We start from the raw sequence: 14,244 nt of genomic DNA, 5'->3' as shown, positions 1-14,244 counted from the left end.
TGCTGGCTGTACGCAGTAAGCAGAGCACGCTCATAGCTGTGGTGATGGCCATCAGCGCTGCTGTGCTGCGACACAGACAGCGACACAGGCAGGCAGTGGACTAAACACATGGCAGGACTTTTAATTGGCTGACTGCATCATATACTACTGACTGACCAACAGCAAGGCACACAGCTTATTGACCAATGGCAAACTACAGATCACACCAAGGTTGCTGAGAGGCTGATCTTGTTCAGCCACTGTTCCAGTATGTGGATGAGCCCCACAGTCTGATATTGAGTCCTGACTGTGCTGACTATAGTCGATTTAGACAGACTGCTTGTTCAAACGGTATATGTATTGTATCCTCTAACTCCATACAAGAAGCAGAGGTTTGACATCACATGTTTCAGAGGAGAGCACATGTTTGATTGTTTGCCCTAATGACCATAGCAGGTAAATGTAATCAGGCATTCCAAACTGGGAGAAAGAGGGTGGAATAATATTCTTAAAAATATAGACTCCGTTGTCCAACAACAAGTCACTGAACGGTACACAATTGGTCAGTGGTCACATATTGGTCAATTACGGAATATAGACCCTATGGACAAATATCAGTGTAGAATATAATCAGGGCAGCGTACCATTGAATAATATAAAAGTTTATCCCGATTTCCCCTCTCCAGAATAACTGACATTCTGAGCTGTGTGGCTCACCCTCTAATCAAGAAGTACACATTCATAATGCAGCGTATCTTGCTAATGCATGCTGTTAGACTCTTGGTGTGTGAAAAATGGGTTACAGCTTAAGAGGAAAGCAAGGACGAGTGGAGGAGAAGAGATCGTGAGGTATTCCCACGTCCTGGGACTAAGAGTCGACTGATATTTACAGTACGGGGATCACAGGGGTGCTGAGTTTACAGAGTGTATTTGAACATGTTACAAGGACTACAGTAAAAGTCGCAGAAATGTGTTTTTTACTCTTCCTTTTATAACTCCTGGAGAGAGTGAGTGCTTCTTTCTTAAGTCACAGTGCAAAGGATGTCTGGTGAGTCATGTTGTTTAGAAAAAAAAGTTTACTTGGTCTTTTTTATTTTTTACAATGCTCAGTATCACTACAGTGTGTTCCTTCTTCTTGATTTAGAGGTCCTTTTTTCACTTGGAGCCACACTATCTGCTGTATAGTTTCATCTTCTGTGCTCTCCCAATTACTGATAAGATGAACTGTAATATAGTGGACATACAGAACCTGGTGTGTGTGTGTGTGTGTGTGTGTGTGTGTGTCTGTGTGTTTGCGTGTGTGTGTGTGCGTGCATAAGGGGTGCTTGTGCAGATAATGACAGAGGATGGAGTGCCGCTTCAATACAACAGCTTGGTTTCTGTTTGGGACTTTGTCCTGTTGTGTGTTTTACTAGTTTTCAAAAACAGAACAGGCAACTGTTAAAAATGTGAGTGTGCTGACATTTGTCTCTTTCTCTTTGCCCAGTGAATTGCACTCTGATATTATATCTGTAAACACAATTTCTTCTAGTCTGTTCTCTGCATCAGACTGAAAAAGTTTCATTAATCTCTGAGAGTGCATTTTTGTGTCACTTGGAGCCAGCTATCTGCTGTATAGTTTCTTCTTCTGTGCTTTTACAGTTACTGGCCGCAACATATTGGACAGAGAGAACCTGGTTCTGTGTGTGTGTGTGTGTGCGTGCGTGTGTGTGCGCGCTTGTAGGATTTGTTATCTGCAGGCTTCATTATTGATTTGAGTGACCTTGCTTTGACACTGCATTTCCCAGGTTTGTATGCCGTTGAGCCGAAACACCTTTTCATCACTGTTCTCTGGCAGAATGTCTGTCTGGCGCATTTATGAAATAGCTGATTAAAAATACATACAGAGGTGATGTTGGAAACAATACCGAAAAATGGAGATTCAAAAACAGATTGCCTACTGCTAACAATTTGCTTCCATAAGCTCATAATGGGAAGTTGTATATTTGGGTCAATTTAACTTTTCACCATCATTATTACTGAATAGGCCAACTACATTCCCTGCTGCTAATTATTTCAGTAAAGATGTAAAAAATAATGAAGCTACAAAACACCCAGCGTGGGCTTCAAAGGTTTAGAAGATGATGGGCATCAGCTCGTCAGCAGAGAGCAGGAGCCAGTTTCCACTGAGAGGCAAACTGAGGGAGTGAAACCGTTGTGGTACAGTAAGGCTAAGACAGAAACAAATTTAGGAAAACTTTGAATTTTGTCAACAGCTTTTTGGGAATACTCCTTGATTTGTTGATTAAATGTGTGCATGCTTTTGGGGTTTTGGGTGTGAATGAATTATTCGTTTTCCAGAGTATTTCTAATTATATAACAAATTTTGTTTTCTTGGGCATTAAAGGAGAGGTTTAGTTTTTCTTGTCTCTGCCGAGGTGGTACACTGGTACTGGTGCATATCTGACTCATATCTGAGTATGGGGGAGGGAAAGTCAGTCTGACCTTTCCTCGCCCCATATCACAGACCTGAACAGGAAGCAGCGTGTCATAGCGACTTGAATCATGAAGACAATTAAGATAGACCTGTGAGATTAAGGGCTAGGGTACCTAAAAGCCAGAACACTGCAAAGCTTCTGCTTGCGTGTGTGTGTGTGTGTGTGTGTGTGTGTGTGTGTGTGTGTGTGTGTGTGTGTGTTTGTGTGTTGGATGACTCAGGCCAGAAGATCTCTTCTCTGGCAGCAAGGCCTTTGTGCTGGGCAGACAATGGGCCCTTGGGGGAAGGGGTGGGGGGTCTAGTATGAATGGAAAAACAAGAAGCTCATTGAGAATAAAGACCTAAAATCAGGGGGTCTGTCTGTTCTGTGTCTGTGTTCTGTCCTGATGTGCTCTGCAGCTGCTCTGGGGAATGGAAGGGGGGAAGAGTAACAATGTCCACTAACCCAAGAGTAATGATGTCCACTAACCCATGAGTAATGATGTCCACTAACCCAAGAGTAATGATGTCCACTAACCCATGAGTAATGATGTCCACTAACCCAAGAGTAATGATGTCCACTAACCCATGAGTAATGATGTCCACTAACCCATGAGTAATGATGTCCACTAACCCATGAGTAATGATGTCCACTAACCCAAGAGTAATGATGTCCACTAACCCACGGGCACTCCTCCCATCTCTCTGTCCTGCAGGCTGCGGAGGTGGAGAGGCAGCTGTCCACTCAGGTCCACTCGCTCCGGGACGACTTCCGGGAGAAGAGCATCTCCACCAGCCAGCACATGTCACGCCTGGAGAGCCTGCAGGCGGAGGTGAGGGAGCCTGAGCCTTCATGACTACACGCACGTCCACAACCAGAGCGCAAGCACTCTACTCTGCATCCAGTGTTACTGCAGAAATGGGTGCTTCATGTTCATAGCGGTGGCATTGTCTGAAATCTGCTATTTCTTATCACAAGTCTTGACATTTGATTGAATGGATCAATAAGTCAAAAGGATACTGACATAAAATGATTCCAGTTTAAAAACTGGATGTAGCTGTTTTCAGTGTTCCTCTTTACGGGTATGGATGGATATAGTCCTTACTATTTAAATCTTTGCATCTATGACACTACTTAATTAAGATGCACTGTATGTCTCGCATTAGTCATTAGATTGGTCAAAGCTTTCAGAGCCAGAATGATCCCAACCTCCCCTAAACATCTTCTTTTCCTCCTCTGTCCTAATCCTCCCTCCCCCCATTTCCAATGTTTGGGTTAAATTCTTCTTCCTGATTGGAGCAGCAAGGGCTAGAAGTAAGTAGATATAGCCTCCTATTGGTCCGTCTGCATGCCTGTCACTCTTCATTAAGCCTCAGGTTTGCGCATTAAGGACTCCGAGCATGTTCTTTTTAATCCCTAATTTTAATTTGTCTCCCGCTGTGGAATGATAAGATGTAATTGTACGCTTGTCCCAGTGCTGTAATGTCTTCTGTCAGTTCTGGAAAGTGCAGATTAGCATGCCTGTTCTTTGACGCGTGTGTATCCAGTGGTTACTTTGTTTCACACTGCAGGCTGATGGTTGAGCCATGCAGCCATTGTGCCAGAGGGCTGTACTTCACATTCAAGCAGACACCTGAAAGACCAGAGCAATTACTAATGAACAATGAGGTGGGGAATATCCCACTGACTGAAACTCTCCCTCCCTGGACAATGCTATACATTATGAGACGTGTCTGTCATTGCTGGTCACGTGATCACTGGAGACACGTACAGCAGCTGGTGAAATGGATACTGGTATTTGTTTCACCCTGCTGCATACTCATTTTAATGACCAGGAAAGTTTTAGTTTTATTTATTTCCCCAGATTTCTGGCACTGTTGCATTGATATCACCAGCATAGTATGTGATTGGTGGAACTTCTCTCTGTTCTATAAAAAATAAGGTAATGATTGCCTTATTCATGTTTAACCATCCCTTGTATCAGCTCGCTTGCGAGCTAAATTTATGTTCATTTTATTTAATGCTAATGTTAGCTTGGTTAATGGAGTGAGTCGGTGAAGTGGAATTAATAATTAACTTATTGAAGAAATGAAATGAAAGACACTAGTTCACCGCACTTTAATAATTAAGGCTCATCTTTCAAAAGTGATGAGACACTCTATGAACTAATGGGAGTTGCACTGTGTGTCTCCAGCTGCTTGCTGCGATGTGCATCACTACACTGATGATGCTGCACATTCGTTGTGTGCGGCTATTGGCCCGTGGGACTCTCGGCCTCAGTCGGATTGGACAATCGGTATTTGATTCCTGGACATTAAGGGTTGTGAAATGCAGGGTCATTCACCCTTCACAGTGATTTGTCCTTCGGGGGATAGATCAGCTGTTTTATGACCCTTTTATGGGTTTAGTTCCATGTCCCTGACAAATTCATTTAAAAAAGGGGTGGGGGAGGAGGGGGGGGGGGGCTGCTGGGTCAGTGATGGCCAATAGAAAGTTCTGTGTGCAAATCTGAGGTTTCCAACTCGGTCTCTTCGGTGTCTGCTGTGAGCCTAAATTGGGTACTGTATGTTTGGCCTGAGCTGGACAGGGGGTTTGTCACCTACGGCATGCTACGCGGTATGGCAGGGCATTCAATTTTCACCAACAGCGTACTGCATCTCCTCCATCGACTGTAGCATCTCACATCACGCCTGCAAACTGCAGTTCACAAGTCTAACGGTGGAAAATATCCTGTGCCAAGTAGGGGTGGAGTAATTACATTTTATTTTATTTTATTTTTCACGGGAACGACAGTGCGAAAAGGGAGGCTTCAGGAGACTGGAAAGCCTGTCACAGACTTTCTTAAAAATAACCACCTGGTCTGAGGATTGCGAAAACCTCCGTGGGGAGATGTACATTACTATTAATAACATTAATATACTTTAAAAAGTTAAGAGGATACTAACTAGTTTACACTTCAATTAATGAATGAGGTTAGGATATGATTTTGATGTCCCGATATATTAATGTTTTATAGGAAGTCAAAGGTAAATCCATGAACTATTCCTTCACTGTACATTGCTTTTTAGAAGATGAGGAAACAGCACTCACCTGTACGCAGGTGCAGCCAGAAAATATATAAAGAATTGATCAATGAACAGGCACAATTCTTACTCTCAGTGAAATTTAGATTTTAAGCCCATCTCTATAAAAACCATTGACTTTTCGGACATAGTATCAGGCCTTCATCAGAATCACATTGCTACTTTTTAAAATGTTCCAATGTTCAGTCACTTTGTGTTTGTAGTGTTTTACTCCACTAAATGAAAATCCCTGAAGTAAAATCAGTGGTAATGAGTAAAATCTAATCTAATTTATTTGTACAGCACATTTTACAAACATTCGTCAATACGCTTCAAAATAGACCATAGTCCAAAAACCCCCCCAAAAGAGCAAGCCTACAACGAAGGTGGCTGGGGGAAAGAAATTCTTCGGTGGTAAAGATAGGAAGAAACCTTGTGAGGAAGGAAGCAGGCTCAAGGGGGGAGCCCATCCTGCTCCGACCAGCTCAGAATTACCAGAGTAGTTTCCATTATATAAGCGGCGGGGCTCCCTGAGTTACAGGAGTAGCACAATCAATATGCTTCCCCCCTTCTTCTGTGGTGCAGCGTCTGATTAGAGGCGAGGCTCTCCTAACTGCAGGGACCGAACAGTAATTTACTGAGGAAACGCTCTATATTTAGTCCAACTGCAGCAAGTTCTGGGGTTCCCTGCACCTGTGATATATTTATATTTTGAAAAAATAAATAAATAAATGAAAACTCAGTCCCTGTTTTTACAAAAAATATCAAATTTCAATATCTCTTTTCACTGAGATGTAACCTATTCCCTACCATGCTGTTGGCCTACATGTGAAAAGAATTTTTGTGTCAACAATATACATTGCTGAGATGGCATCACGGACTGCATCATGGACTGGCTGGGTGGGGGGAAATCGCAGACCGACGGGGGTGGACTGGGGGGCTCCTTTTGGAAATTCGTTAGATCTGGGAGCGCTTTATTTTTAATTGCGTCATTTTTGTGGCGTGAGATGTACGTATTTGGGTAGCGTGACAGCGTGAGATAGCGGCTGAAAGCACGTGTCTTACACCTAAAGCTTGAGAGCTGGCAGCCCTGCTTTAACTAGGACAGATAAAGTGCCAGTCGTGCGGCTGCCGTATAGTGGGATAACACTACAGTCTGGGACGGAGATTAATTTATGCTCAGAATCTGCCGCGTCGCTTCCGCGCAGACGGGAACCTAAACCCCGCGCGACACCGCCACGCTGAAGTAGGCTAACAGATGTAGGTCACGGCAGAGGGGACAGAAAGGAGCGCTGGTATTTTCTAAATGGCGCTAGCAGTACGGTCGGCTACTGATGGTGCAGACAGTCGGCTACTGACCACCGAACAGTTCAGTGGCGCTGACAAGCAATTCAGGGCGTAGCCTTCGAAATGCTCTTGGGTCGCTGTAATGGGCGCCACCGCGGCGCACCCAAGGTTGGCATATCAGTCCTGACAGACTGGTGCGCTTCATTCCGAACATTTTGTTTAAAATACAGACTTGTAGCAGACGACCAATTAGGCATGTCAGGGGATAATTTCCCTACGCTGTTACTGTAGGTAGTAAAACATAAGGCATTTTAATAACTCAAGTGAACTCACTCATCAGCACACAGGCCATGATATATGAAAACGTACAGTAGCTTATGTTTACACTAAACGCACATAATGGTCAGTTTAGATTTAACTACTGAATGTAGTTTCAAGGCAGGGGTAAGTTGCGCAGTGAATAAGCGTCAGAAATTCAGGAGAAGTGTCGACACAGCTATCAGTGATACATTCTTTAACTGGAGGGTATCGGTGCCCGCCCACGCTGGTCCTAGGCAACAAGCATTCCTCAGACCAGGGGGAGCGTTCTAATCTTCTCAAACATATTTTTCTCATTTCATCGGGGTCAGAGTAAATTGCGTATGGGGATTAGCTATTGATCACCGGGGGCGGAGGGAATTCCTTCGAGAATAATCCCAGCGTTGCTGTTGCCTTAATTATACGGAGGAGCGCTTCTGTCCGTCTCCCGTAACCTAGTACAACCCAAATGTTTTGGTAAATTTCTGACAGATAAAACTGCTATCCGATCGCAAGAGGGAGCTGGAGAGACGCGTGAACGCAGTGCTGGAGGAGAACGAGCTGTTGCAGACCACGGCTGACCAGCTGCAGGAGCGGACGCTCGTGCTGGAGCGGCAGTGTCACGAGAAGGACTTGCAGGTGAGCCTCAACATGGGCTACTTTGTGCTTTTTAAAAAAAAAACTTCTGCCAGTATTGTTTTTCAAGGCTTGAAAAACTTTAAAATAAATGAATGCTTTCTTGTTGCCGATTTCGTGCTGGGCTGTCATCCAACTGTCTGTGAGCGCTACGGGGAAAAAAAATACTGTTGAGAAACTATTGACTTTGCCTTAAATCCAGCTCGACTAATTTGGAAATGTATAAAAGTAGAGACAGATTTACTTTTGCGCCTGCTTTGCATTTCCCATGCTTTATGACAGGACTGCTTCTGTCTGTGTATTGTGCTGTGAAGTACTGTAGACTGTTTATCGCTGGTGTTCTTCGACACCGTTTGTGCGTACGCGGCGTTGAGTGTGACCCCGGTGCCCCTGTGCTCCTCAGCTGCGGCAGAGCCAGCTGGAGCTGCAGGAGGTGCGCGTCTCCCACCGACAGCTCAGCGCGCGGCTGGAGGAGCTGAGCGAGGAGAGGGACCTGCAGGGCCTGGGCCCTCAGTCTGCCAGCCTGCTGTGTGAGATCGAGCAAAGCATGGAACAGGAGGAGCTGGAGCAGGAGAGGGAGCAGGTACCGACCTCACTGAACACACGCACACACGCTCGTATACTCACACGTGCACAAACACGTACACACACGTACACACACAACACGCACACACTGCACACACACACACACACACACACACACACATGCACACACATACACAGTACACGTACACATGAGGACAAAGCACACACACACATGTGCACACACACATACACACACACATACATGCACACACACATACAGTACACACACACATACATATACGAACATCCATAATTGCACACACACACACACACACACACAAGCAGACACTGGGGTAAGTCTATACTGTAATATAAGGTAGAGTGTTACGTTTTTCTGCAACCGTAACATAGAGGAATAGTGATGTAGAACCTGTTAATAACATGTCACTCACTCTAAAGTCACTCCCTCTCCCTACCCAGCTGCGACTCCAGATGTGGGAGGCGTACTGCCAGGTGCGCTCGCTCTGCTCTCACCTGCGCGGCAATGACATCACAGACTCGGCGCTGTCCACGGATTCCTCCATGGACGAGTCATCGGAGACGTCCTCCGCCAAGGACGTCCCCACTGGCAGCCTTCACGCCAGCCTCCTGGAGCTGCGCAGGCTAACGCAAAACCTCATGGACGGCAACGAGTCCACGGTAACCAGGGGCCGCTGGGCTGCACTGAGACACAAAACACACTGAGACACTCAGGCAGCTTCTGCTGACATACAATGAAACAACATGAAGCCCACTGACCTCACCACACAACACTAATGATCGGATGAACACGTCAATGCAAACAGGCATACTGAGATACGCTTACGAACCAAAGAAGCATACTGAACCACAAAGAGCATATACACACACACGCTCACACACGCAAGTGTGCTGAGCAAATTTACTGAGACGTTCATCTGATACAAACATACAAGATTATAGTCAAACATGCAGATTAACAGGCCTAGTCTGGAGACAATATGAACTGTTACTGCAGTTCCTGGTGCAACTGAAGTGCCCGGCCGGGGATGTTGTCCTGTCCGCTAGGGCTCGCGGCGCAGTGACGAGGAGGCCCTGGAGGACCAGGTGCGCAAGCTCGGGGAGGAGCTCCGGGCCCTCAGGGAGCAGTACGATAGCGAGCAGGACAGAACGCGGAGCAGCCAGGAGGAGGCGCTGCAGCTCCACAACCAGGTCAGCGCTCTTCTCACGCGACTCTCTCTTTACCTTTGATTAGACACGATGTGGCGGAGGTACACAGTGTTCTTGTGAGGACCGTGTTCTTGTGAGTAGAGGTTGCTGTCTAACAAGCGGTCACTCCCCCACTCATCCTCCCATGCTCTAGGTGGCGCTGCTCTCGGTAGAGCTGTGCTCCCTGCGAGAGGAGAGCGAACAGCTCCGGGCAATGGTGGAAGTGCGGGAACCTAGCGAGCAGCTTCAGAGCGCCATCCGAGACAGAGACGAGGCCATCGCTAAGTATGAGCCCGCTGCGTCTGTGCAACCACACACTCAGAACAGTTTCAGCCATTCTCACCGCATATGCAAGGGTGCTAACACACAAACTGGATTCAGTATCGCCTCATGAATCAAATAAATACTGATGAAAGAGTAGCCTGCATTATCTGTTTACCCTTCATCATTCACAAATGCAAATTTATTTGGCCAATTTATTTTTGGCCGGAGGTGAATATTGAGTATATAGCACTACCATGTGGTCATGACCCATCACTACACCACCATCCTCAAAAACATCCTAATAGCACATGCGTGAAAACAGCTCATTCATAGGAAGAGACCACGCAGTAACAGAGGCCATTCAAAACGAATGCTGTCGTAGCGTACCGTACGTAGCGTAGCACGATAACCTGTGTCAGCATCAGGAGCGCGGAACGAGACCCAGAGCCAAGCTGTGGGGGCCCTGCTGTGCTTATTGTAACCGGCCGCCGTGTCGGTGTTGAATCACAGCCGGATCGATGCGGCTCTGTTTGCCACTACAAGGTGTGAGTGGTGGCCCTGTCACAGCGAGCATGCGCACCATCTCGTCCCATTGCAGGGAATTGATCAAAGTCAGGCAATCTGGATGTGACTCTACTCCGTCCCACCAGATCAATAGCCAGTGACATTTTACAGGATCCCACTTTCTCAGCCACTGGGGAGCAGCGTTTGAGCTTCAATTATCTTGCAAGGCAAATTGTCGAGGCTGTATACGCCGGGTGAAATGGACTGGTAAAGGTCACAGGGCATAGACTTGGCAGTCTTAAACACTGCAGCCTGCGGGGCTACAAATTGAAATAAAAAAGGAAGCACTTGTGAGACACATCTTAAACACATGTTAACTTAATATGGTGCTTGTGTGAGAGAGGAGAAATGTGCACTTGTAGAAGTATCATTCTTTGTGATATGCAAGGGTACATGCTAGATGGGATAAAAGAATAATGCGCTCATTAATTTTCTTTTGTGGGCTGTACCCACTCTTTCATCATTTTTCATCCCCTGTTCTCCAATCTTGTCTCTTTGTGCTACAGGAAGAAAGCAGTGGAGATGGAGTTGGCCAAGTGTAAGATTGACATCATGTCTCTGAACAGCCAGCTGCTGGACGCCATCCAGCAGAAGCTCAACTTGTCACAGCAGCTGGAGGCCTGGCAGGTGGGTCAGAGGTCAGGGGTCAGGGGGTCATGAAAAATGCCCTCATATAAATGGAAGGTACTGCAGTACATTGTAAATATGTGCACTTATTTGGAAATATGTATAAAGATAAATAGATTTCATACCAATAGATTTTTTTGTTTGTTTAGGTTTTTCAGATATTTACATTTGCCCAGTCATATTCACTTGTCACTCAGTACTGCAACCAATACTATCAATTCAGGAGAATGCAGCACATGCTGTCTGAAACATGTGATGTCAAGCTGTAGCTTCTTTTCACTCTACAGTCCACTAGTTGAGCTTGACATGAGTCAGTGAAAGATAATTAATGTGCAGCTTATGCAAGCAGACTGTGGTCATCTCATTAACCAGTGGGGTCATTGGTGAGTAATGAGACACATCCAGCTGACTGCAACCCTCTCCAGGAGAGGATATGGCCAATTATCGATCGCCCAATGAGGCAACTGGCCAGATTCGGCAGCGGCAGAGTCAGGATTCAAAACCAGATCTTGGGACCCATCCACATACTAAAACATTGCCTTAACCAGCAACCAGGCAACAGACCCACAGTAGTATATACTTTTTAAATGTATCAATTTCTGAAAAATACAAAAATATATTTTTGTAAAAAAAAAAAAAAAAATGGTGGAAGTGGAAGAAACCTATTGATTTTGGTGACCCTGTGACCTTTCCTTTAGGGCCACTATTAGGCCAAACATTCAATTTATGATCGACCTATCTTGAAAGGGCCGAATTGTCATTAAATTTGCTGTGGACATTTATGTTCCCAAAGGAAGAAACCTATTGATTTTGGTGACCCAGTGACCTTTTCTCTAGCGCCACCGTCAGGCCAAGCATATCTCAAAAATGAATGACTAGTTTGCCAAGATGTTTTCTGTGCGCATTCATGCAAGGGGAGATTGTAGTGCCCTGGCGGAGATCTGTATTCTACTGACTGCATTCTATCGAGCTTCAGTATATTTTCAGTATCTTCCATTTCTATTATGGAGTAATTTATTGTAACACTGGTTGGATGTTTATACTGGAAACGGTTTGAAGCTGTTTAACTGGTTGAGGGCAGCAGGGTAGATGTGTGATTTTGTGTGCTGGGTCCCCCCCCCCGAGTAACCTGGGTCCTCTCCTCTCTCTCTCCCCTGAGGGTAACTTGCAACATTCTCTCCTCTTTCTCTCTCTCTCTCTCTCTCTCTCTCTCCCCTGAGTGTGACCCACAGTATTATTCTCTGTCTCTCTCTCTCTCTCTCTCTCCCCCAAGTGTAACCTGCAGCGTTCTCTCCTCTCTCTCTCTCTCTCCTTCCCTCCCTCTCTCCCAAGTATAACCTGCAGCGTTCGCTCCTCTATCTCTGTCCTTCCCTCCCTCTCTCCCAAGTGTAACCTGCAGCGTTCTCTCCTCTCTCTCTCTCTCCCTGGCTGCAGTTTGCCTCCTCAGGACTCTTTACTGTGTGGCTCTTGTGGTTTCTGATCTAGTGGCCTTTCCTCAGCTTCCGTACCACCCCCTCCCCTTGTGGTACCCCCCCCTCCTGCCTTTGAGGTGAGCCTCTGTGTGCCATCTCATCCCCGCCGGTCCCTGCCATCGTGAGCCAAGTCGTACCTCACTGAGCCATTCCACAGCCACGGCACGCTGTCCCATTCGCTTCATTCCACCAATGGCACAGTGAACTCAGTGACATCCATAGTGAGCTGTTACTGCTTTTTCAGTCATCCGCCTCAACCGCCCTCTTTCTTACCTCTTTGTTTTTCCCTCCCCTTCCCATCTCACTTGCTTCTTTCTTGGTTTTGGCTCTCATCCATCCATCTCACACACGTGTTCGTCTCTCTCGTCCCTTTCTCATCCCTCTCTCTCTCGCTCAGGATGACATGCACAGAGTGATTGACCAGCAGCTCATGGACAAGCACCAGGAGGAATGGAGGGCTTCCCCATACTCCTTCTCAGGCGGGTCAGGGGGTCGAGGAGGCCCCTCGGCCCCGCCCTCCAGAAGGCCCCAACGTCAAGCCGACGGGGACAAGAAGCTCTTCTCCTTCTTCAAAAAGAACTGAGCCTTTGAGGAGGAGAGAAGGAGAAAGGGAGGGGGGGGAGAGAGATAGAGAGAGAGGGAGAGAGCTTAAAGCAGCTGCTGACCAGGACACAGGCAACGCAGTTACCCAAAGAGTCAAACTGAGGCCCGGCAGGCAGAGAGAGGGCAACGCTACACACACACAGGAGCTGATCCCAGGTCAGCTCATGACATTCTTTTGCACTTTATCAGCTCTGTCATTCTGCCATCCGATGATTCTAAAGATGAAGGGGTGTGGCGAGAGAAGGATATGTGAACTATGTCACAAAAACCCTCCCAAGATGCCTGGGCTACCTTAATGCAAGTGAGTAAAAAGTATTCTCTCAAGGCAAATTCAATGTTTGGTCATAGATTTTGCTCTGGGAGAGGTAGTACATTTCTCCAGTAGCGCCTCCCCAAGGGTTGCGACCTCCTCCGTCCAAAAAAAGGCACAAGCCAACTGAGCCATCCCCCTTACCCCAGTGACACGCGTGGGGCAGCGATTCTGTTGCAGAAAACCCAGCCGTCTCCTCAGGTTTATTTAGATGTTCAGTGGCGTACACTGAGGCCTTAATGTTGGTGGTTCAGAGTAACAGTCATTAACCTGCTTGCTCCACCGATGTACTGACTAACCTATTGAGCAGTGTGTGCCAGTTGAGGTAATTTAGCAGAAATGGATAGCATTAATCCTCATTCTTTTTCCTGGTTCTTAAATTGATTTCATCCTAAATCTGAACTCAGGAGACTTTCTTTCAGTTTGTGGGTCAGTTAGCTTTGGCCCAGAGATAGCAGGGTCTCCTTTTGGCTGCCGTTGTATCTGATGTTTTGACTGCTTTAGACAGCAATACCATTGTGTGCAATGATTGTGTAACAAGGACACACAGTGTCATTGATGCGAAGCACCACTCTTAAGTAGCACCCCGAATTTCAGCTGGAGCTGGAGAATCTTCTGCCTGCTAAACGTGAGTGGGCGAGTGTGTGTGTGAGTGACGTGAGTGGGCGAGTGTGTGTGTGAGTGACGTGAGTGGGCGAGTGTGTGTGTGTGAGTGAGACTGAGTTACAAGCCCGGTTCATGAGGTGCTCCGTATCTAATAATGTGAAAAACAGCAGCCGTCACGACAGACACAGCGCTGCCAGCAGCGGCCAAACAAATGTGTGCTGTCGTGACACAGCTCTGGGGTGAAGCACCCGAACAAAATTGTGTTTCGTTTTTCAGGTCACCAAGATTGTGCGTCTCTGTAACTCAGTCAAAAAGAAACGCACAGCCTA

General features: G+C 46.4%; 1 protein-coding gene across 3 annotated transcripts in view; it reads left to right on the top strand.

Moving 5' to 3' along the window:
- bicdl1 (BICD family like cargo adaptor 1) overlaps nt 1–13,745 on the top strand; it is a 29,650-nt gene extending 15,905 nt beyond the window's left edge. The window contains exons 3-12 of one of the 3 annotated variants that reach the window (XR_004761280.1): nt 3,151–3,267; nt 3,738–3,749; nt 7,574–7,720; nt 8,121–8,300; nt 8,723–8,941; nt 9,329–9,472; nt 9,624–9,754; nt 10,804–10,924; nt 12,359–12,473; nt 12,794–12,935. Coding sequence is in view for 2 of the 3 variants with exons in the window: in XM_035380145.1 (XP_035236036.1) it covers nt 3,151–3,267; nt 3,738–3,749; nt 7,574–7,720; nt 8,121–8,300; nt 8,723–8,941; nt 9,329–9,472; nt 9,624–9,754; nt 10,804–10,924; nt 12,794–12,979 (1,257 nt within the window). In the remaining variant the exon portion in view is untranslated. Of the gene's footprint in view, nt 1–3,150; nt 3,268–3,737; nt 3,750–7,573; nt 7,721–8,120; nt 8,301–8,722; nt 8,942–9,328; nt 9,473–9,623; nt 9,755–10,803; nt 10,925–12,358; nt 12,474–12,793 lie in introns of all 3 variants that reach the window. The other 2 variants (XM_035380145.1, XM_035380146.1) reach the window with 2 other exon arrangements.
- Nucleotides 13,746–14,244: the final 499 nt, after the last annotated feature.

The sequence above is a fragment of the Anguilla anguilla genome, chromosome 10, assembly GCF_013347855.1.
Source record: "Anguilla anguilla isolate fAngAng1 chromosome 10, fAngAng1.pri, whole genome shotgun sequence".
In the NCBI taxonomy this organism is placed as follows: Eukaryota; Metazoa; Chordata; class Actinopteri; order Anguilliformes; family Anguillidae; genus Anguilla; species Anguilla anguilla.
Note: the sequence above shows the minus strand (reverse complement) of the source record. Positions and strands in the feature narration are given on the sequence as shown.